At 31.6% G+C, this 22,106-nt stretch overlaps 1 protein-coding gene across 1 annotated transcript; it reads right to left on the bottom strand.

Moving 5' to 3' along the window:
• Positions 1-314: 314 nt before the first annotated feature.
• On the bottom strand, positions 315-19,077 carry LOC124357753 (U3 small nucleolar RNA-associated protein 15 homolog). The gene is made up of 11 exons (XM_046809786.1): positions 18,763-19,077; positions 11,318-11,410; positions 9,718-9,902; positions 9,294-9,417; positions 8,305-8,488; positions 7,162-7,382; positions 6,339-6,539; positions 3,681-3,811; positions 2,469-2,602; positions 1,242-1,496; positions 315-806 (listed from the first exon to the last, which is right to left on the bottom strand). The coding sequence occupies exons 1-10, from the start codon at positions 18,850-18,852 to the stop codon at positions 1,264-1,266; spliced, it is 1,596 nt and encodes a 531-aa protein (XP_046665742.1). The 5' UTR covers positions 18,853-19,077; the 3' UTR covers positions 315-806; positions 1,242-1,263.
• Positions 19,078-22,106: the final 3,029 nt, after the last annotated feature.

The raw sequence follows: 22,106 nt of genomic DNA, 5'->3' as shown, positions 1-22,106 counted from the left end.
TATATTACTCAGCAAATCAATTGGGAAGTCTGTAGACTGTTGGACATTAGCTGTGTTTATCAAATATTAAAAATATGATTACATTATTTTTAGTATATAAATGATTTTATTATTCTACATTATATTCAAAACTACTAAATCCAACCATTGTAACTATATTTCATTTTTGAAGAATTTACAAAGTACAAGGTGTTCTAACAATTAAACTTTAGTTAATTAGACTTGCTTGTTCTTTACATCGATATGTTTTCTAAACATATTTTCTTCTTATTTGTACTGGAAATTAGAAGGTGACAAATATAGTAACAAACAAGTGATGTCATAAAAATACTTTATTTGAAAATAAATTACAGTATATATAACAAAAAAATGAAAAGACAAAATGTAAAAGTGTTATAAAACAAATCTATATAAATTTGTTTAGCAAATAAAGGGTTCTCTTTTAGAGTTATGTGTCAATGCAGTACATATTTTCAAGAAGAGTGAAATTCGTTTACTGCATTTTGAAATTATATTTGTTTTAAATGCAAAAGAAGCACAAAATGCTCAGTGAATGTTTGAGGTGAGCTCACCAGCATTATGTTGTCTGCATGTCACAAAAGTTTTCAACTCTAAAACATGCATGACTTTCAATGCTGTGTCATTGCATGGTTTTTGTTCTGAGGTTTCAACTGAGCAGCAGATCAAGATGGAAGGAGGAGGCAGATGGATGCTCCAAAACAGGTAACAGGTGGGTTTGATTCATGAACCATTGAGTTATTCTGGTGACCTGCATTATCATCTGATCCTTGAAGTTGCTTAGCAACCTGAAAAAAATCATTACATTCTATCATTTCTTTACTTCACAGGCATGCAACTACAAAAAAATACTTAATAAAAAAAGAGACGAAATTGACAAATTTTAAAGTTTATAAAATATAAGCGTATCAAAAGCACTGTATATTTATTGCTGATTGATTCACTATAAAATCCAATAAATAATCAACTGATATGTGACTACAGCAAGTAGTGCTTTACTTGTACAGAGAAAATAACATTTTCTTTATTCGCCTTTGTAGTTCAAGTTAGATAAACTTCAAAGGCATTTTAATCTGTAAATAGAATTAGATTATAAAATCCCAAAAATATAATTTTTTTTGTAAAATGCGAAAAAGGTTTGCAATTTGTAAAGGTACTTAACCCGCTTTGTGGAATGTAGCTTTATTCCCCCTTCCCAACTCAAATGACAATTATTACATTACCTGATCACTACCATTAACTTTGTCACGAGACGCTGATAACCAAATTCTGTCGGGCCATGTCAGAGGGCTGCATGGTCTCCATCATGTCTTTGTTGGCCTCCCCTGCACTGGAGCCTGCCAGGAGCATCTGCATGGCACCCTGCAGTGACAGCAGAGTCATGGTCAGTTGTTCTTCTTCTCTCAGCTTCTTGGCCAGCCGGACAAACAGCTGACATGCTTCTGGCCCTGTGTCTCCCAGGTGGTCACCGTAGATGTCTGTAGAGAACATTAAGACTGCAATTAATATTTCAACTTCTGGGAACTTAATAATTTGGAGTGTGATATTATAATCATATTTAACCCTTAAAAGATGAAGAAGTTTTGGCCTGTATTCAATAAGCATGCATCTAGAGATTTTAAAAAAATTAAAATTTATTCCCTGTTTATTGGAGGAAGAAATAACAAGAAAATCTCTACTGGTACGGGCAGCTACATTTTACATGTAGCCATAGTGTACAGATATATCCGCAATCCACGCCACATATTGTAAGACAAAACGACAGAAAAAGAATAGCAATGGTTATTGATGATTTGTTTTTGGCACCTTTGCTTTCTCAAGGTCATAAATCAATACATTTACACATTCCTACATATTCACGGCACTTTTGTACGTTATAATGTACACAATAAAACAAATCAGACAAAACGGATGCCGCGTTAAGCGCAATTTCGATAGTATGGAAATATCCTTATTCTGCTTTTAAGGTTAAACCATATTCTGTAAAATTAAATAACCAGTTTTTTTCTCAAGAAGCAGTGAAACATGGGAAACTGACACATCCCTGTGACATTGAACTATGTCTTAAACTGCTTTGTGTTTTTCAATAAACTATATGGGTTACAGTATGTTTAATTGATTAGTTCTACTTTTCCAAACCCATCAGAACAAATATTACAAGATAGCTTTACAAAGCACTACAAACAAGAATAGTCAATTGAAGAGGGCACCATAATGCTAAAAGGCGTTTTCAACAATAACTGTTTGAATGTTGTTCCAAATCAAAGAAAATGTTTTAATTTTTCATTAACTTTGCTAGAATCAGATTGTATAAAATATTTATGTTATTTACGAACAATTATTATGCATACAACCATGGAAAATTCCTTCACAATACTAAAGTATATTTTTAATTTTAAAGTAGTTAAAATAAATAAACAGAAAATGAGTATGATTCTACAGTTACTTACCTAATACACAATTAGCAACTTCTATGAGAACTCTGGTAAACCTGTAGTCTCCTATAAACCTTACAAGAAATCTTAGAATAGATGCAAGAGATTTGCCATCTCGACCTGCTAGTGCGTTTATCAGACCTTTCCGCCTGCAACAAAATTACATTATAAATTTTATTGTAAGTATTATTACAATTTTAACTTTAGAAAAGGTGCTCTGGTACTACCAAGATAACTGTCATGAACATGCTTGTGATTTATACAAGATTCTACTCCTATTTCAGAACAAAAGTAAATGAAACACACTTATTATAGAAACAAAAACTGATTGTATAAATATGGCACTAACTGTGATTAATACAGAAGAAAGAGATTAGTATGCTTGATAGTAGGGAACTATTTTTATTTTTCAGTAGGACACTTTCGCAACAGCAATATTGTATGTAGCTGAGTAATATCTTCACTGTATCTAAAACCATTCTATACACTCAGACAGCATTTTTCAGCCTCTAATGGCTTGCTTTTCATTATGGTCAGAATCTTAGCCTTTATCAGCTTCTTCTATGGAAATTGCACTGAGAAACATTTAATTGTCATTTAACTGATCAAATCTTGTATTTACTTTCATCACATTCTAATCAGTCTGACACTGTGTATTGCTTGGTACATTGTAGCAGAGCTATACCATTTCGTTCAGTATGCCTCATCTCTACCGTTCCTTAGATTTGACACTGTAAAATCACCTATGTACTGATAATATAAAAGTCGCATTCTTTACCTTAAGAGATGTTGCATTTTTTTGTATTACTTAAAAGAAATGAAATTTCAATAAACTTTCACAAAAAATTTACAATTTGAATGCCCAGTTTTTATTTTCTAATCAGAAGCGGGCTTAGCATATGGTTTAACTGCTATTTGCAACTACTACAGTGGTATCCTTCCGCACTTTAAAGCCTGGGGTCATGTTTTTCAAAAAAACGATTCTATTGTCTTTTGTAATCCCAATTATATATGTGGTTGATGCTGCACAAGTCCACTTGTTAAGTTTTGTCATACCATGTACTATTGCATGTCCTCTCTATAGATACTCAAATACATTAGGTTGGAACAAGGTTATTTTGTTCCTTTTAAGATGATTACTAAATATGGTCATACCTATTATCAAAAGTCAAGAAACAATAACTAAAATACAGTATCTTAGTCAGATTGAAGGAACAAGTTACTAACCTGGATAACTCTTGGAAGAGTGTGACTGTAACGTGAGGAGTCTTGTTGACAATGTAAGATGAGAGTACACTGTCCAGGGCTTTGGAGTACTCAAACTTCCGCAGGTGGGTGTCATGTTTTGACTCTTTTATCTGTATTGCATATTAGAAAAAAATAATAATCCAAATAAAGCAAGCACTAAAGTAATACTTAAATTTACTTAACTACGGTTTAGGGATAGACGAATTTCGATTCTTGATACCAGAATCATTCAATTCAAAGTGCTATTAAGGTTTGAATTTAAATTGGGTTCATATATGTTTATTCCAAAACCAATGACAAAATATAAACTAAAATGGTTCACAGTTGCTTCAGTGCTTTCTAATGAGAACAAGTAGTAACAATTGGACAATCAGACTGACCCGACGGTTAAGTAAAAATGTGACATATATTGAAACAAAGTATTATTTTGACTGTACTGCAAGTAGATAAAGGTATTGATGCAACATACACTATTGAAATTTCACAGATTTTTCTTAATATCAGGAACTGATTACATAGTATGAAAGGTGGGTGGATAACTGAATTAACCCTTTGAGTGCCACAGCGTCGCTAATTTTGACGCTACGAAAAGTGCATAAAGTGCCAGCGTCGCCAATTTTGACGTTTCGTATTTTGATAATATTTTATATAGTACAAGATTATTTTGGCCAACAAACCAGACAGCTGTATTCAATAGGTTCCAAACTATCAATAAATACGAGTTTTATGTTGTTTCTCTACTATTTTATCTGTGAAACTTGTGTTGTTTGGGTACTTATCAAGAAGCCACTATTTTTGGACGAGTTTTTCTTATCGGGGACAAAATAAATTACAGTAGTAAAAATAACTGAATTTATTTAACCTATTTTGGAATTTACAAGTTATTACGACAATCAATTAAATAAAAAACTACAAGAACAACGTTTCATTATTTGAAAATGTCAGGTCATTCGTGTGTCTATTTGGAGACGATTTGGAGATAGGAAGTATGACTCATCGAGTATTTTTCGATTCATTATGGAAGAAGGAACGTATAATGAAGTTTATTTTGATCTCTGATAAGGAAAACTCGTCCAAAAATAGTGGGCTGTGTTAATACCGAAGTTCCTGTGTGATGATTCAGTCTTCCAGTCACGCGACGTAGCGGACGAGTACTGTGTTGCATAACGGACTTTCTTGTTGTTTATGTCCCGATAACCAAGCATTTGAGTAAATACAAAATAAAATAGTAACTTTTACAGTATTTTACTGTATTTCTTTACAAAATTAATGTAGTGATTTGAGTTGTGTCCAAGCGAAAAACGTGAATTTTCAGTGTAAATATTATTAGGGTTATTATTTAGTAAATGTAATCTTTTATGTAAATATGTTAGCAAGTATTTGTTTCTATATTTACTAATCAAATTTATTTGTGTTAGTTATATTGATGTTTTATTAGATTTATTGGGAAAACTACATCATTACTAAGTAATTTCTAAACTCTGACAAATGAAGTACAGTTTATAAAATGTCGGTACCGGGCAGCATTTTGTTAATACATATAATACCATGTTTTTAAAATTCTAGAATAAGATAATATTATACATGGGTTTTATTTAGAATCATATGGCCTTTATCATGGTATAAAGAAAAAAAAATCTTAAAAATACTGTATACACACAAATTAGGTTGAAACTTAACTTTTTATACAAAAGTAAAAAACTGTTTTCATAATTACTGAAATTTTCATATTTTTATAAATCAAATTTTATTTGTAACAACATGTATCATATTCTGCATTTTATAAGAAAAAAAACAACAACAAAATGATGGAAATCTGTTTGGTAGTTATTTTACAACAGCTTTTTTCCCAAAAGCTTACAAATATGCTTACAACGCTGTTTTTGGCACTTTATGCATATGCCTTCGGAAAATACCTGTGGCACTCAAAAGGTTAATGGTAAGAAAAGAAAATTATTCAATCTATAAATTTTCAGCATCTTGCAAACAAAATTTTACAAATTGTATTAGGTAAGAATGTACCTATGTAAGAACTTAAGGTACAAAAGGCCTGGAATCGCTATTAGTTAGCTAACTGTGATACTACTACTGTATGAATTACTTTCACCCTGTAAGCGTTACGAAACATGACATATTTGAGCATTACCATAGTGATAAGTGAGTGAGCGTTTCTGGAGTGAAATAATTGTTAGTGGCCTATCTGCACGTCCGTATTTATGGATAAGTGTACCAGACCCAAAACACCCATTTAGCATTTTTATCTGTTATTAAATAAAACCACTAAATTACATTTTTGTTTCACAATTTTCACTATGGTGAATATAAAGTCTGCTACCTGTGCAGCTCACTTTCACATAAATCGGAGGAAAGATATACATCCTGGACTGAAAATCTGGTGTGTATGTTAATGATTATCCTCATATTGCATTCAATTACAAAAGTAACTTCGTGTACAGTGTGTTGTTGCAATTGAAATATTAGGTGATATAATGTGAGTTTTAGATAGAGATGAAGGGATAGGTAGAGGAATGGAACCAATTGTCTACTGTAGTTCAAAGTTGATTTAGTTTAATGAAGTTCCGTATTATTAATTTAAAATTGAAAATGTTTCTGGCATTAGATAAATCTATCAATTACCTTGGTGGGATTGGACACCAAAACCTGGTTACCAGCAGAAATAATTGTGTCGTGTGAGAAACTTGAAGATGGCAGAAAGTCTCCAACATTACGATAGGTGACTTTCTTGCGTTTAGTGGGACCTGTGGCTACATCTTCTTCCCGCCTCCGAATTGACACCAGACCATCCACTGTTCCTGCTACCACAGTGGAGTCCCTTTGCTATAAAAAAAGTTATAAACGTTAATAATAATATAAAACAATGAACTGTCACTTCCTCTCTCAAAAAGTTAACATAATGTTCAAATATATTTTTTTTTAAAGTAATAACAAATAAAGTAAATAATTCTCACAGACAACACTCCTTAGACCAGAGTCAGTAGTATGTACACAATAGTAAACAGTAAACCAGCACTTGAAAGGAATTGTTTCCTTTGTAAAATCTTATATTTACAATACCTTCAAAAATAATGCTTTAAATTACATGCACCCCACATGTAAAAGATTTCTCAAAAATAAAAAACTGCAGTTGATCAACTGTTTCAACAATTTAAAATATTGAGATTTTACAATTATGACTGAAATTCAATTGAATGTGAGCTAGGAATGAAACAGTGAAATATGCAAGTAAAGTAACTTTTAAATACTGAACAAAACAATTTTCCAATTAAAATTTATAATGTTTAATATTAATTAACAATTAGGAATATAAATGATTTTATCTGGATGTTTACATATCTTTAATAGTTTTTGACATTTTAGAAAAAACTTACGGATGTTTATAATGTTCTTAGATTATCGGGTAACATTTGTATTTAACAGGAGAGATATGTGGAATACGTACACTGACAGCAAGACTCAATATAGGACTGGTGTAGTCAATGGTGTGTACAGTGCGGTAGGAGGAAATGTCATAAACTTTGACATGACGGTCGAGAGAGCCGGAGAGAAGTCGCCGGTTGTCAGAGGCCAGATGCAGACATGTGACTGTCTTGTGGTGTTGACAGAGTTTGGCCAGTAGTCGGCCACCAGCCAATGCGTCCCACACCCTCACCTCTGTGCCACCTGTAGGGTGAGTTAGTTCAAATAGTTACATTATATTTCAAGGGGATTTGAGTCGTAAATGAATGAAAATGTTACACTCGTTTTAAGTATATTATGGAATAGATACCAATCATGTATTTTAAAATAATTTATCTTAATGAATATTAAAAATAGATAATACCAATAACCAAGTAACTGGTCTTGATCACTGCCCTTTTAGATGTTTATTTTTAAACATATCAGTACACTGAAAAAAACTGTTTTATTTCAGCCTAGTTTAAATTTTTATTTTGATTGCTTATATGAATAAAATTGATTTACTATTGCTTAAATATGGTCAAAAACACATTTAGTTTACTATCTAACATTTATCTTTTTGAGTTATTATGACAAATAAAAATTATTCTATTTTAACTTTGTAATTATTTTGAACCTCCATAGGTTTTTATGCATAACAATAATTTGTATGAAATTAACAGTCTCAGACAATTAAATGTGTGTTAATGTTTCAAAATTTTATTGGTAGGTTGAGATTAGGTATATACGTATGACAATTGAAAAGGTTTGCAAAATTATATAAACCGTACCATTTTTATTGTTCAACCATTGTACTGATCTATGGTTTAATTGTTGTACACCCAAAACATTTCAGTTATTGCTTCGTCAATTTATCAAATTAAATATTTCTAAATTTACACACATCACTAAAGTTTGTAAAATATAACAGAATAAGAGTATATTTGAAAGAAGTATGTACAAAATAAGTCAATAACAAAGAAAAATATTAACTACAATATTAGCATTGAGTTAAATAAAGGAAGGTAATGAATATGTTAGAAAACAAAGTCACATCAACAAGTATTACTTAATTATTTTATTTTCACCTTGTGGTTTATTCCATAATAATGATAAATAAAATTCAACTTATTTAGAATATGCTTACCTGCAGAGACGAATATTCCACCAGAAGGTAAGAATAGAACACTTTCGACTGGAGCACCATGGTCTACTGTGAATACAGGGTCAGTCTTGGTGCGTGAGTCAAACATTCGAACATGCCGGTCATAGCAGCCTGACAGCAGAATGGAGGGGGAGACTGGAGACACAGCCCCTGCCCTCACATAGTCCTGCACATTGACTAAAGTTGAGGTATAAAAACTAAATTCGCTTTAGGCAAAATAGTTAATTAACCCTTTAAGGAGTATGGACGTCTTCTTTTGATAGGCTAAAATGAGTAATGGATAAAATCCAAAAAATTACCAAAAGGAGTAAAACATTAAAATCTTTAAAATCTCTTAAAAAAATGTTTATTTACATTTGAAAGTTTAATAAAAAAGGACTACGTGTTCTACAAGTCAATATTTCAGTACTTTTTCATAATCAAATGTCTTATTTCCTCACTACGGTAGACTCAATAAATACTGTCTGCCATTTGGAGAACAGTAACAAACTTGATGGTTGCTCAACAAATATGTCACTCCCACAAGATAAATATGGGCACAGTATGCAGTATACAAGAAATGGCTAGTATAATGTAGCGGCATATTCAGACAGCAAAGCGATGTGTGTGCGACGCGACCTTGAGTCAGTGGCTTCTACCAGGTGGCTACTGCGATCTGGTGGTAAAATCAGATTACAAGTGAATGCGAGCACAAACATGGAAGTTAAGTATGTTGCCAATAGATGGAACCACTTTACAGACAAATCGACTTAAAGGCAATCGGTAATAGCAATGCATTTACGATAATACAAAAATACAGAGGCTAAACGTCATATAACGTCTGTACTCCTTTGGGCCACTATAAGAATATATGTCATATATTACGTCCTTACTCATTATGTAGAGTTTACACGTACTCCTTAAAGGGTTAATTATATGGTTTAATTGATGTAGGATAGTTCAAAATGGAAGCAGCAAGAATGTCTACTTACATTGTGATCTGTAAATGTGTGCAGTTTCTTCTCACATGGGACGTCCCAGAGGGCTACTGTTTTGTCATCGGAGAAACTGGCAATATGGGTTTTGTCAGAGGTAAAAAAACATCTATGAACGGCACTGAAAAAAGATTAATTTATTACATCTAGATGGCAATTTATGGATTTTGTAATTCATATTTAATTGATAAACTTTTGAGAAACAGCCCATTAAAAATTGTAATTATGGGTGTAAACTATAGTTTTTCGGGTAAGTTTAATTCGAATTCTTGGTTTCCTTATTAACTACTGTATATTGTAATCATGTTAAATAATAGTGGCTCACAATATTTCATGAGAATGCAATCCTAGAACTGAATATCAATTGACTGCTCATTAATCTGTTTTAAGCCTAAAAATAAAGTGTAAGCTAATCACTAACCTTGTGTGGCCATGGAAGACCCTAAGTAGAGACTTGGACTCAACATCAAAAAGCTTGACTTGAGATTCCTCACTTCCTGCACACAACAAGAGTCCGTCTGAGCGAAAACTTCCACCATAAGCTACGTCTCTAAACTTGTTCAGGTTTTTCACGGGTAATTTCGTCAAGGCACTGTACACTTGAACCTTTTTAACAGAGTACAAATCATTTAGTAAGTAAATATTTAGTAATAAAATAACAGTAATAAAATAATTATTAACAGATTGGCTGTGGTAAACACAAAAGTAATATGGACCTCAATTTAGACCAGCAGGATAGGTGTAGGAAATAATATAACATAAAAAATTTAAAGTTTTGATGGTTTAGAGAAACTTAGCTTGCAAGTTATATAAAGCTAGCAGTTACAATATTAATGTGATTATTTCATTCTAAAAACAGTATCATTAATATTTCAAGGCTACAGTATAAAATTTACATTAAAAAAACGGAGTGGCTATATGCCCGGTCACCGGTCTTAGTTTCAAAGGACGGGAACGACTATGACGTCACAGACTGTGACGCCAAAGGTTATGAAGTAGCTCTAGCACTGTGCATTGTTATTAAAATGGCGGGTTGTAGAAAGTTTAGTTCTTTTGACCAGTTGAAAGCTTTTATCAATAATAAAGAAAATACGGACCATATTCAATTAAGAATAAGTGATTCGAGGTTTGCTATATACTTTAAACTGTACCAATATCCCTTCTATAAGAACCTACTGTCCTGATAAAGTCCGATAATACTTAAGTGATTAATAATAAAACTATTTTTAATTGGTAAATGGAAGAATTAATTTTCAAATATCTCAAGACGAGAGACTAATTTCCCTCTTACCACTTACATACAATATACAATGAAATCATAACTATTTGAGTGTTATTAGTAAATAAAACAAATGTTCCAGTTATTTTATGCTATTAAATGACATACATATTTAATATGACAAAAATTATTTATAATTAATTATGATTTCTCTTAATGACTATTAATTGAAACATTCCAGTAAAATTGCGAGAAACAAAACTATATCTTAATAAACTACGAAGTGTAGATTGTGGTACATGGTTAATTTTTAGTTGTATATTTTTATTCTTTTTTAATTTATTTAAGCGTACACTTTTATTACATTAACGTTCAATACATTAGCAATGCATAATATGCAATTAATAAAATAGTCTACAAATTGTGTTTTTTATATTTCTAAGGCACTGGTGTTAATGTGACAGTTATGGCTGCCCTTTCGTTACGTCACGGTGACGTCACCACTCATCGCCCGTCTGTCTAATCTACAGACGGTAGCCGGCCATATAGCCACAGCGTTAAAAAAATCATATGGATTATTTTTTAAATGTTATTTACGATTCAGAAATGTTTTCCGTTACCAGAAATTCACAAAAAATGTAAGATTTTTAAGAATAAATTAACAAACAATTCTCAAATGATTATTTTCAAAGTTTATTTTATATTTCTTTATAAAGTTTTCTGGGTTATTTCACTCAGTCTCTAAAGTTATGTTAAAATCCTTTTAAACATCAAATACTAACAGCCATATCACAAAACTTACCCTCACTGAACATGTCACTGCAAAATAGTTTGGTTCCAAAGGTGAAAAATCTATGTAGTCAATAGCGCCAAACTCTTTAAGCAGAACTGGAACCTGAACAAATTAACAGTTTAAACCTACTTACAACACAGATCAGAAAAATTGCTTGAAACACAGAGGATAACCTCCTATTAACTCATAAAATAGTTGTGAGTACCTAACAAAGTATCAAAAATTGAATAAGATAGTATACAACATGGCAAGACACCTAAATGCGAAAATCAAATAAGTTTATTCATAGGCAATGATTGTCACATCTAGAAAATTAAAAGTTATTACAACTTGGTTAATCTAGTAATTTCCAAATTATCATCCATCCTATAGCATAAAAATTTACTGGTTAAAACTAAAACATTGCTGATAGAGTGTAAGATACAACTTATGCCAGATACTGTTACTTGATGCTCATAATTTTTAAAGGCAGTTATAATGAAGGCAGATTCAGATTGTAGTGTCATGAATGTAATTTAATTATGGAGTACATCTTAATTTAAATAGTTAATATTTTTACCAAAATTTTTAACTTTTACTACTTTTCAGCATCAAGAAAAAGCCAAAATGTGTAGAACAGAAAAAAAGTGTGATTAGTTTACAATAGAAATAAAATTGGAATTTCTGCAATGTGTTTTGTAAAAAAAATGCAGAAGTTACAAAACTGCAATGTGTTTTGTAAAAAAAAATCCAGAAGTTACAAAACTTATAAACAGTACACTAAGACCAGTGTTTTATAAACCATTGTGTAAGTGTAAAATAAAATAAAAAATGTGTATACCCTGTTGGGAAATAACACTGTAACTAATGTTGTAAAGATATAATTTTTACAGGCAAAAAATAAAACAACTGTGGAAAGCAAATCTGTTGTGAAACCCCTGTTAACAAGCTACAAATTAGGCCTTACACTGAATTTTTATATTTGTGTTGAAAATATATTCCACATAGGAAACTAATTAGGTAATAGAAAATAAGTCTAAAATAAAAGATATTTTGAGTAATAAATTAAATATAACATAATATGTAAAGGGCCGCTCATTGTCATGTATTTTTATTAAAAAAATTTTGTTATCTTGGAAAAATAAATCATAAAAATATTTATTAATTTTTGTATAGCATGTTCTGTTAGAACACAAATATGTGAACAAACAAATATAAAATATGTTGTGATATACCAAAAATAGAAAAGATACAATGTATACCTAAACATAGCCTTCTTTTTAGAAAGATAAAAAGCAGTTTATAAATAATGAAATAAGACCTTTTCTATTCTATGAATAATTTTTTAAAAGCATAAAATGTAATCCAAATTATAAGAAACAATGAAAAAATCATTATAAAATTACGTATTCATCTAAAGAAATGTTGTAAATTAATATTCCGTTTTGGGAGAGATAGGCATATAGGCCACAAAAAAAGAACTTTGTTGCATAAATAAATTATGGTTATAACCCTAAAACATGCCACTTTGGAAGAAGTTTATTGTAAACAAAGTTGGGCACGCAATGAAATGGCAGTCACAGTGCTGAAAAGATAATTAATTTCTGTATTTTCTGACATTTGGCAATGATGTGTCAGTTTGGTCATATCAGTCCTTAGTTTCTTCGGACCGCTGACACAAGCTTTCAAAATTATACTTTTGTTATGCGTTTACCAAACTAGTTAGATTACAAATACAGATTTATAAAATATATATATATTTGTATATATACAAATACGTAGTTTAGAACTTCCTGAATACATCTGTATAAATATCATCATAGTCATTTTATACAATAATCCTGAAGCGCATTAATGATGTCTTTCCGCACGACACACAGATTTTCTAAGTGTATATGATGTGCTTCACATGCTGCTAGGGTTAAACCAACTTATTCAATAGATTCCAAACATTTTATTTGTCCTATCATTGTCTAGCAAATTATGTTACCAAACTGTGTTAAGTGAGTTTAGTAAGAATTCAATTAATTAGAAAGAATCTTGAAAACCTCATCTTGAGGTGACTTTGGCTAGACTTTAATAAGCGGCCTACACTCGTCATTCGATTGTTTTGATTGAACGTTTCGATTCTAGATTTAGAATTATTAGATATTGCAATAAATTAAATAACATATGTTTTTAACTTATTAATTAATAACGTTTAATGAAAACATTAAACAACAATCAGTACCTTTCTGAGAATTTGAACAACGTGAAAATGGCAATTAATATGAGGAAATTGTGTGAGATATCATTACAAAGTGACAATATTTGTTTGAAGTGGCTGCAAGATGTGGGTTTGGCTCCTGGAAACCCATTTTGTGATATCTGCAAAAATGAAGACTTGTGACAGAGGTGCAAACATGGTGGTGTTTAGATGCCAAAAAAGAGATGAAAATGCTCTACTGTCATGAAAAATGCTTTTGCCAACACTTTTCTTGAAGGTTCTAAGTTTGGCATGAGAAATATAGTTACTCTCATGTACTATTTCTCTATGAACCAGACAAACTATGATTTTTTTATGTTAGAATGCAGTGACGAAAAGTATAATGTGTCGAGCAAAACTATTTGTGACTGGCTTTCTTCCTGTAGAGAAGTATGTTTTATTTGGCTAGATGATAAGTTTGACAGGGAGGAAAAGTTGGGTAGCCCTGGGGTTGTAGTATGAGTTGATGAATGTAAAATAGGCAAAAGAAAGTACAACCGTGGGAGATTAGTTGAAGGTATTTGGGTGTTAGGATTAATAGAAATTGTACCTGAAGGGAATAGAAGAGGGTATCAATACAGACTCGAGATCTGTCTTGACAACAAGAGAGACGCAGAAACTCTGATATCTTTGATATTAAAACATGTGAAACCATAATAGTCACAGACTTGTGGAAGTCTTACTTGATCATCGATTTGTACATTTTACCGTAAACTGTTCTGAAAAATTCATTGATCCATTAACCAGTGCAAATACCCAAACTATTAAAAGTTCTTTGAGCAGTAAAAAGAAGTTTAAGAAGTGGAATACCAGCAGACTGTCTAGCGAACCATGTCTGTGAATTTTTTCCAATGTCTGGGGAGAATCCTTTCATTCATTTTATAAAAGCGGTTGCTCACTGGTATACGGGAAAATAAATACTGTATTGTAAAGTTTATTTAATATGTTTTATGTTATCGTTAGATTTAAAAGTCGTATTATTATTTTGGTTAATGAATTATAATTCTTGTTGCTTATCCTGGCAAAAGTAAATACTGTATTGTCAGGATTATGTATGTAATATGTTTAAAAGTTTTATGTTAATGTTAAATTTAGTTTATTAAAAATTGAACTATTCTTGCGGCTAATGAATTATAATTCTTGTTGCTTACAATTAACAATGATATTGAATTACAATTAATTATATAATATCAAAGTTTACAATATATCGAAACGTTCGATCAAAACAATCAATTGACAAGTGTAGGCCACTTATTAAAGTCTACACGTGACTTTAATAAACAGTTACACTCGTTATTGTTGAACCATTCAGTATATTATCTAACCTTTAATATTTAAATATAAATGTTGTGTTATATTATGTAATAATAATCGTACACAATAATTATTATATAGGCCTGTTAACAAGAATGTTAGTGCATATAATTTTTAATAAAATAACAAAACCAACAGTGGCCTACAATAGTAGAGTAACTTTACAATATTTATAGTTTGCCCGGATAGCAGTGAGCACCTGCTTTTGTGAAATGAAGGATTCCTTAAGGGGAGTCCAACACTAAAAAATTTTAAAATTTTCAAATTTAGTTTTTTTGTTTTATTAACAAATTTAGTATTTTCTGAACATTTTAATACCAAAAACATGGTGTCAACTTGATTTTAAATATTTTTAAATAATTTTTGAAAACATGCCATCGCACATTTTGATTGCTAGAACTTCAGCACCAATTGCCTCACATCAGTGGGTTTTCATGCAATAGCTATTTATAGTACATGTATTATTTGAGTGGTTTTAGTTTGTCGTTTTTGTTTATCAGGTTGGCAATAGTTATTGTTTCAATTACCCAGAAATCTGTGTTGAATCAGCTGACGACTTTCAGTTTCAACAACGTTGTGTGGACCAGGTTGCCGAAAAATGTTTTTGTTGGGCGTAAAACACTCGAACTAGGGGTGTACGATGCCATAATAACTTGCAATAATGGAAACCTGGGTAGATTAGAAGTTTTTAAGCATTTGGAAATCTCAGATATCGGCAGCAGTAACACAATAGACGCTTTGAAGGTTGCTGACAAAGTTCGAATCAGAAAATCGGAGGTTACGCAGCGGGGTTAGCCATCCAAGGAGTCCAGGGTCAAGAGAAGAAGGGAAAGATTAAGAGAAGAAGAAGTGGATGATACTGAGTACTGCCCTGGAGGATTTTAAAAGTGTGTGATCAAAGATTATCAGTAAATTGTCAAATTAAAGTACAATATTCAAAGAATTTTTTGTTTATCGTTGATTTCCGAAAATAAGTTTTTTTTCATACTTAAGTACACATAATCTTAAGTACCGTTGGAGATATTTTGATTGACATTTTTTCTGCACTTCCTTTATTCTATAAGTAAGCTTTGGACCTAAAAGATTTTAAATTGGTAGAAAAACTGAACAAGGAAAAAATATTTTTATAAATAAATTAATTGTAAAAAACATGTTTTTAAATAAAAATTGTTAAAAACTTTTTTTATGTATTTTTGAACATATATTTTTCGTCCAATGCCTCAGCAAACCATACATAAGTAACTGCAAAAAATTTCAAAAGTGTACTATTAGTAGAACAGGAGATAATGGTACCGAAAATATGTCATTTTAACATGGGCGGTATAGGGACTCCCCTTAACCCATTTGCGGAATCAACGACGTGAGGGTGACGCGGAGCGAGGCGTGGACCAAAAGCACAATGACGTGACCCTCACGCGGATGACATGGTACGGATGACTCATTTGTTTTGAACGCTTATCGCTGTTATAAGCCTCGGAGAGATATTTATAGTCAGTTTTCCTGGACTGGCTTCCTATCTTATCTCTGGTACTCGTCCACAAAATACTCCCCTCGTTATCGGTCAATAATGTAATTATTTGCGACAAATTGTTTGTCTGAGGCGTACAGTCGTGGCGTTCGATTTTCCTTTGCCTCGTGTGCGTGTACGTAAATAAAATGGGTGACAATTTACGATCATCTGAATAAGATAGGACTATTATTAGAAAAGTGGGGTAATTCTAAGCAATATATGGGTCAACCTCGATTTTTCCCATATTACAATATAAATGTTCCAATAGTCAATTAGAAAAGGAAATGACTAGAATTTCTTGCCGGAAAGCAGTTATAGGGAGGCAGGCAACCGCCAGACGGTCATATATTGCTTAGAGTTACCTAATTAGTGATCAGGGGCACTGACGTGATCTGGGCTTCAAATTTGGAACTACTCGAGTTAATTTTGTCTTAAAGAGCAAGAAGCGCGAAGCGCTGCGCAGCGGGCAGGTATCGTGCGCGATCCTTTTTTTTATTAAAAATTTCTGATAAATTGTTATTACATATTACAATATAATGTATGTAATGTGTGTACAAACAATTTTAAACACATAATTTACAATGCTGGTTTACATAATTACAAAGTAAACCAATATAATCCGCCCAATACAAAAATCTCCGTAAAAATCTGGTAAAGGAATCTGTGTCATTTCCTTTGGCCTGAATCAATTCAGTATAAGACGAAGATCACGCACAATGCTTGCCCTCTGCGCAGCGCTTCGCGCTTCTTGCTCTTTTAGAAAAAAAATTAACTCGAGTAGTTCCAAATTTGAAGCCCAGATCACGTCAGTGCCCCTGATCACTAATAGGTAATTCTCGCGGTTGCCTGCTCCCTATAACTGCTTTCCAGCAAGAAATTCTAGTCATTTCCTTTTCTAATTGACTATTAGAACATTATATTGTAATATGAGTTGCCTGCTCCCTATAACTGCTTTCCGGCAAGAACTTCTAGTCATTTCCTTTTCTAATTGACTATTGGAACATTATATTGTAATATGAGAAAAATCGAGGTTGACCCATATATTGCTTAGAATTACCGAAAGTGGAAGTGATGAAAAGTGATATCGATAGTGTTATTGAGGATGGAGACGGTTTCTATCACGCGTATTTGTCCACGTTTTCATAATTACGCGGATACTAATGTTGACAGTGACGAGCGGGCTAGTGACCATGATTCAGATGTTCAGACTATTTCAGACATTGTTCCTGGGACACCACCGGATGTGAAAACTCTATTTCAACATCATTTCAATATCAATAAAAACGCTCAAAGTAGTGCTTCCGAGGATATTTATGAATATACTTCTAGTATAATATACTTGTCTAATATGATCTGTATAATGTTTATATAACATAAATAACAAAACATGTATAATTAGCGAGCGCGCTAAGCAGGCAGGTAGGCGTGCAAACACTGCGGGGTGCTGCGTTGTAATACGGATTAATTCGTACTCTAAGGCCCGCGCTGCGCGCCTTTTTCACGATCTGCAATGGTTAATGGGTCAAAAGGAGCCAACTCACATCCTGAAGCTACTAGAAACAAATCTCGACTTATTAAGATAATTTTCAGGTAGGATACGATAAGCGGACCTGGTTTTTTTATATTGAAGAATATAATCATCGATACCTAATATTCGCATCTTGAATCCTAGACTATCAATTGATATAAAAGTATATAGTCCTAAATAACAATCATATGTTTTAAATTTAATTATGAGTATATAGGAATATAGGAAAATTCATAAATAATAAAGAAATGACATAAATAATAAACGAACCAGAATGAGATCGATCAAACAGGAAAACATATTAAAATAATGATGGGCCACTATTTGTATGGGTTATGTCATAATTATTGAATTGTTTATAATTATACACACGTAATTATATATTATTACGTGTATGTATAATAATAATAATTATTGTTATATACACGTAATCGTATATAATAATAATACAATTACTATTTGAAAGTGTTTACAACTGTTGATATAGATTAAGTTAATTGTTCAAAATAATTAATCAGTATCGATTGGTTATGATTAAGTAATTTCGTTTGCCAATTTCGATATAAAAAACCGGGTCCGCTTATCGTACCCTAACCTTAATTTCCTTGTATTCAACCCATGTTCAAATTTAACTTATTCTACTATTCTGCATTTATACATTGAAAATTATTGTAATTAATAAATTAAAATCATATATTAAGTTAAATTATTCATTGGATAAAGACTACAAAAAAAAAGGAATTAACCTCACCCCTCATCTTAAATAACAATACATTGGATATTGGGAAGTAGGGATGGAATTAGGCTATATCCACTCTTAGTTTAAAATACATTAAGAAACTAATCATGTATTGTACTGAACTCAAAGTTGTACTTACACCAAGTTTTTTCCAGTATTCAATATCAGGTGTTAACTTCTGGGTTGGCTTGGAATAAAGCTTTGAATTTGTTCTCTTAAAACTTGCCATTCTTACTTTAATAATAAATATTACACCATATCAATGAAACTACAAATCTATTGACATATTTTTTGTATTGATTATAATGTATGTAAAACATCCAATCACTAATTACAGAGATTATCTAAGCAAATCCACTACTGCATACATCACCATTAGCACTTGCAGCATAACATAAGTAAAGTAAATTGCCAGCCACATTATTTATTCAATCTCCATGTGTTCACGTTCAAACAGTTGATGTCTAGCTCTAGCAGTGATGCCAATGTAAACTTCAAAAATATTTTTATTGAATCAAAACCTATAACGTATTTCCGAATCGAAGCTTATTTTTTTTACATTTTATTTATTTAAACTCTGTTCAATTTCAGAACGATAAGTAAGTATTATGTACAGAAACAACATTAACAATTAAAATTGAGTTAGATGTTAACAATTTTTAACACTAACTCAAGAACCAGGATAAAGGGTAGTTCCAGGATAGCAGATCGGTGGAGTATGTACACAGTTTTAGAATTATCAAGTAGATTTACCGCAAGGTGGTTTGGATGATCTTTTAATCTTGAAAGATGATTGAGACTAAATGTGATAATTTCTTCTTTGAATGTTGGGGTGGTGAAATCTTCACGTGGCGTTTTATTGGAGACATACCAAAGTGCTTTTGCAATTTTGATTGATACTGTTGAAGTTTTTCCAGATTTTAGTTGCTATCTGTACCCTCATAACTGCACACCATATGTCCATACGCGTTTTAGTATAGTTTAATATAATAGTATCTTGTTCTTCAAACTAAGTTTTGATTTAGATCCGAGTAGCCAATTCATTTTATGTGTTGTTTTTTATTTAACTGCTGCCTCTGTCCAATTGTGAGATTTTCATGTAATCCTTCTGTTTAAGTGTATAGCCAGATAATTTACTTCAGTTACTTGTAGTAAATGAACGTTATTCAGTGTAACTGAAGGACAAGAATGTTGATGTTATTAAGAAGTGAATGTTGTAAAAGTTATGTGAATTTATTTATTTTCGTTAATTTTGATTTCTCATGTCTTTAAATCATGTACATATAAGCTCTGTTTTAAGTAATGAGATACTCGAACAGAATCTTTATGGATTGACAAAATTGCAGTAGGTATCATCTGCGAATGTTGTAATTTTAGTATGTTCATCTTCAGGGAGGTCAGCCGTATATAGTAAGTATAAAATTGAACCAAGTACACTTGCTTGAGGAACTCTGGATTTTATTGAATGTAGCTGAGTATGAACATAATTTTATTTTAAAAGATCGGTTTAAAATATATGATTTTAGTATTGAAAAAGTAGCATGAGGCATACCGACTGACAAAAACAAAATTGTCCATTCTCCTGAATTATTAGCATCGGAAAAGCTTAGGCATTAATGTTAAATTTCCATAAATATGCTTTAAAACAACCTACCTATTTCAAATAAATATTACAACTATTACTATTAATTTCTATTGCTCTTATCAGGAAATACTGATTATTATACCTCTGTTTACCCAATTTTCAAATGTCTAAGAATATTTAGTACAGTATATTTAGACATTTTCTCTCTAAATATAGTGTGTAATCAAATCTTCGGATATAAAGAAAATCTACGAACGTTCAGAAAATCAAGTATTAGAATAGTACCAATACTTACGGAATGTGAGTGGCACTTATATAACACGTCCATCCCGATTTGTTAAAATAAATATATAAACAAATCAATATGCCGACCTAGGAAAGGAGTTGTTAGTGATCAGAAAGCTCGAAGGATTTATTAAATATTAGTGGCAATAAAATGTTATGGGTAGTCTTAAATAAAAAGTATAGTTTTAGTAATAAGATTACGTTAGTAATGGTTATGTATTATAAGCTTTCCATAACGATGCATGTGGAATTGATGAAGAACATGCGTTTCTTGTGTGAGAAATAGTCTTTCTATTCCACTAAGTTAATAACTTTACAACCCGAATATGATGGGGTCTGCAAAATTTGCTTTGTAACCAACGCCAAGGATGGCCATAAACCAGAGTTTCTGACGGTGTTCTCAAAAGAACATTTACCGCTCCAAGGTACAAACTAGTACACTACTGCTACTACAAGCCATAGATATAAGTACTCATTGTTTTAATGTTTATTTTACATTTATTATTATCATTATTGTTGCTAATTGTAATATGTGTACTTTTAATTTCTATTACGAGCTTAAAAATATATTTTCCCTCTAAACAACATACTGAGCTTTTGTCCTTTGATTCGGTTTCTAGCCTACATAATACCAAAATCACTAAACTGTACCACTATTTTTTTAATAAATCCCGGCCCAAACTGTTTAAAACGCTTTCAGTTAAAGTGTAGTACTGTATTCGTAGATTTATATAAATTTAGTTTTGTTATGATCTATGCGTTTTGCATTGTTGCGAGAGTAGTAACACGTACAAAGTTTTCATTATGTTACAGTCTATTTCAGTAGTCTATTACAGTCTAATTTCTCTATACTAGTCTATGAGAGACAAAATACATGTTTACTTTCTACGTCAGCTGTCATTCTGCAACAATCCACGTCGTTACAACAGAATTTGGTGTAGACTGTTTTCTTGTGAGAGACAAAATACATGTTTTCTTAACTACGTCAGCTGTCATTCTGCAACAATCCACGTCGTTACAACAGAATTTGGTGTAGACTATTTTCTTGTTCTTCCTAAAGTATGGTCAGGAGAGGGTAGATGTGTCAAACAATCGATATCACTGCATTCAAATCGATAGTATCATAGTCCATTTATATTAATTCGAATTTCTATACTGAATAATTATTGTTTCAATTATAACTAATAGAGAGGAATTATTTATTCTGATAAATACCTATTATTTTATACACCAGTAGCTAATAGCCCAACGCTTGTTTTGGTTCACCTTGATGTGGTATCCACGTTAACAATAGCCTTGCAACTCATTCCTCTAAATCATTAGTGGAGGGGAAACATCAGCCAATTCATGGCGCAGTGGTTATTTATTATATTTCCTTATTTGGGAGAGGAATGATCGAGTTTTAAATATTCCCCTGTTTTTTTTTTTTTTTTTTTTTTTTTTTAGTCCACCAATGGTATGGTGCGAGGTGAAATTAATTAACTACTGAATAATCTCTACTTGAGAAAACAGTTCTTTTATAACATTATTGGTAAATTTAATGAGGTAAGTTCACTTCCTACTAAGTTCTAAAGATCTATTATAAGAATTCATTATTCCACGCAGATAGAACG

The sequence above is a fragment of the Homalodisca vitripennis genome, chromosome 3 (genome assembly GCF_021130785.1).
Source record: "Homalodisca vitripennis isolate AUS2020 chromosome 3, UT_GWSS_2.1, whole genome shotgun sequence".
In the NCBI taxonomy this organism is placed as follows: Eukaryota; Metazoa; Arthropoda; class Insecta; order Hemiptera; family Cicadellidae; genus Homalodisca; species Homalodisca vitripennis.
Note: the sequence above shows the minus strand (reverse complement) of the source record. Positions and strands in the feature narration are given on the sequence as shown.

What these genes read in the sequence shown, in the direction of transcription:
- LOC124357753 (XM_046809786.1), bottom strand. Translation starts at nt 18,852, where the DNA reads ATGGCAAGTTTTAAGAGAACAAATTCAAAGCTTTATTCCAAGCCAACC. An exon ending in TATTGAGTCTTGCTGTCAGT is followed by an intron (nt 6,540 to 7,161) that starts GTACGTATTCCA and finishes CTTTTTTTATAG; the next exon opens with CAAAGGGACTCCACTGTGGT. An exon ending in CTCTTCCAAGAGTTATCCAG is followed by an intron (nt 2,603 to 3,680) that starts GTTAGTAACTTG and finishes ATTTTGTTGCAG; the next exon opens with GCGGAAAGGTCTGATAAACG.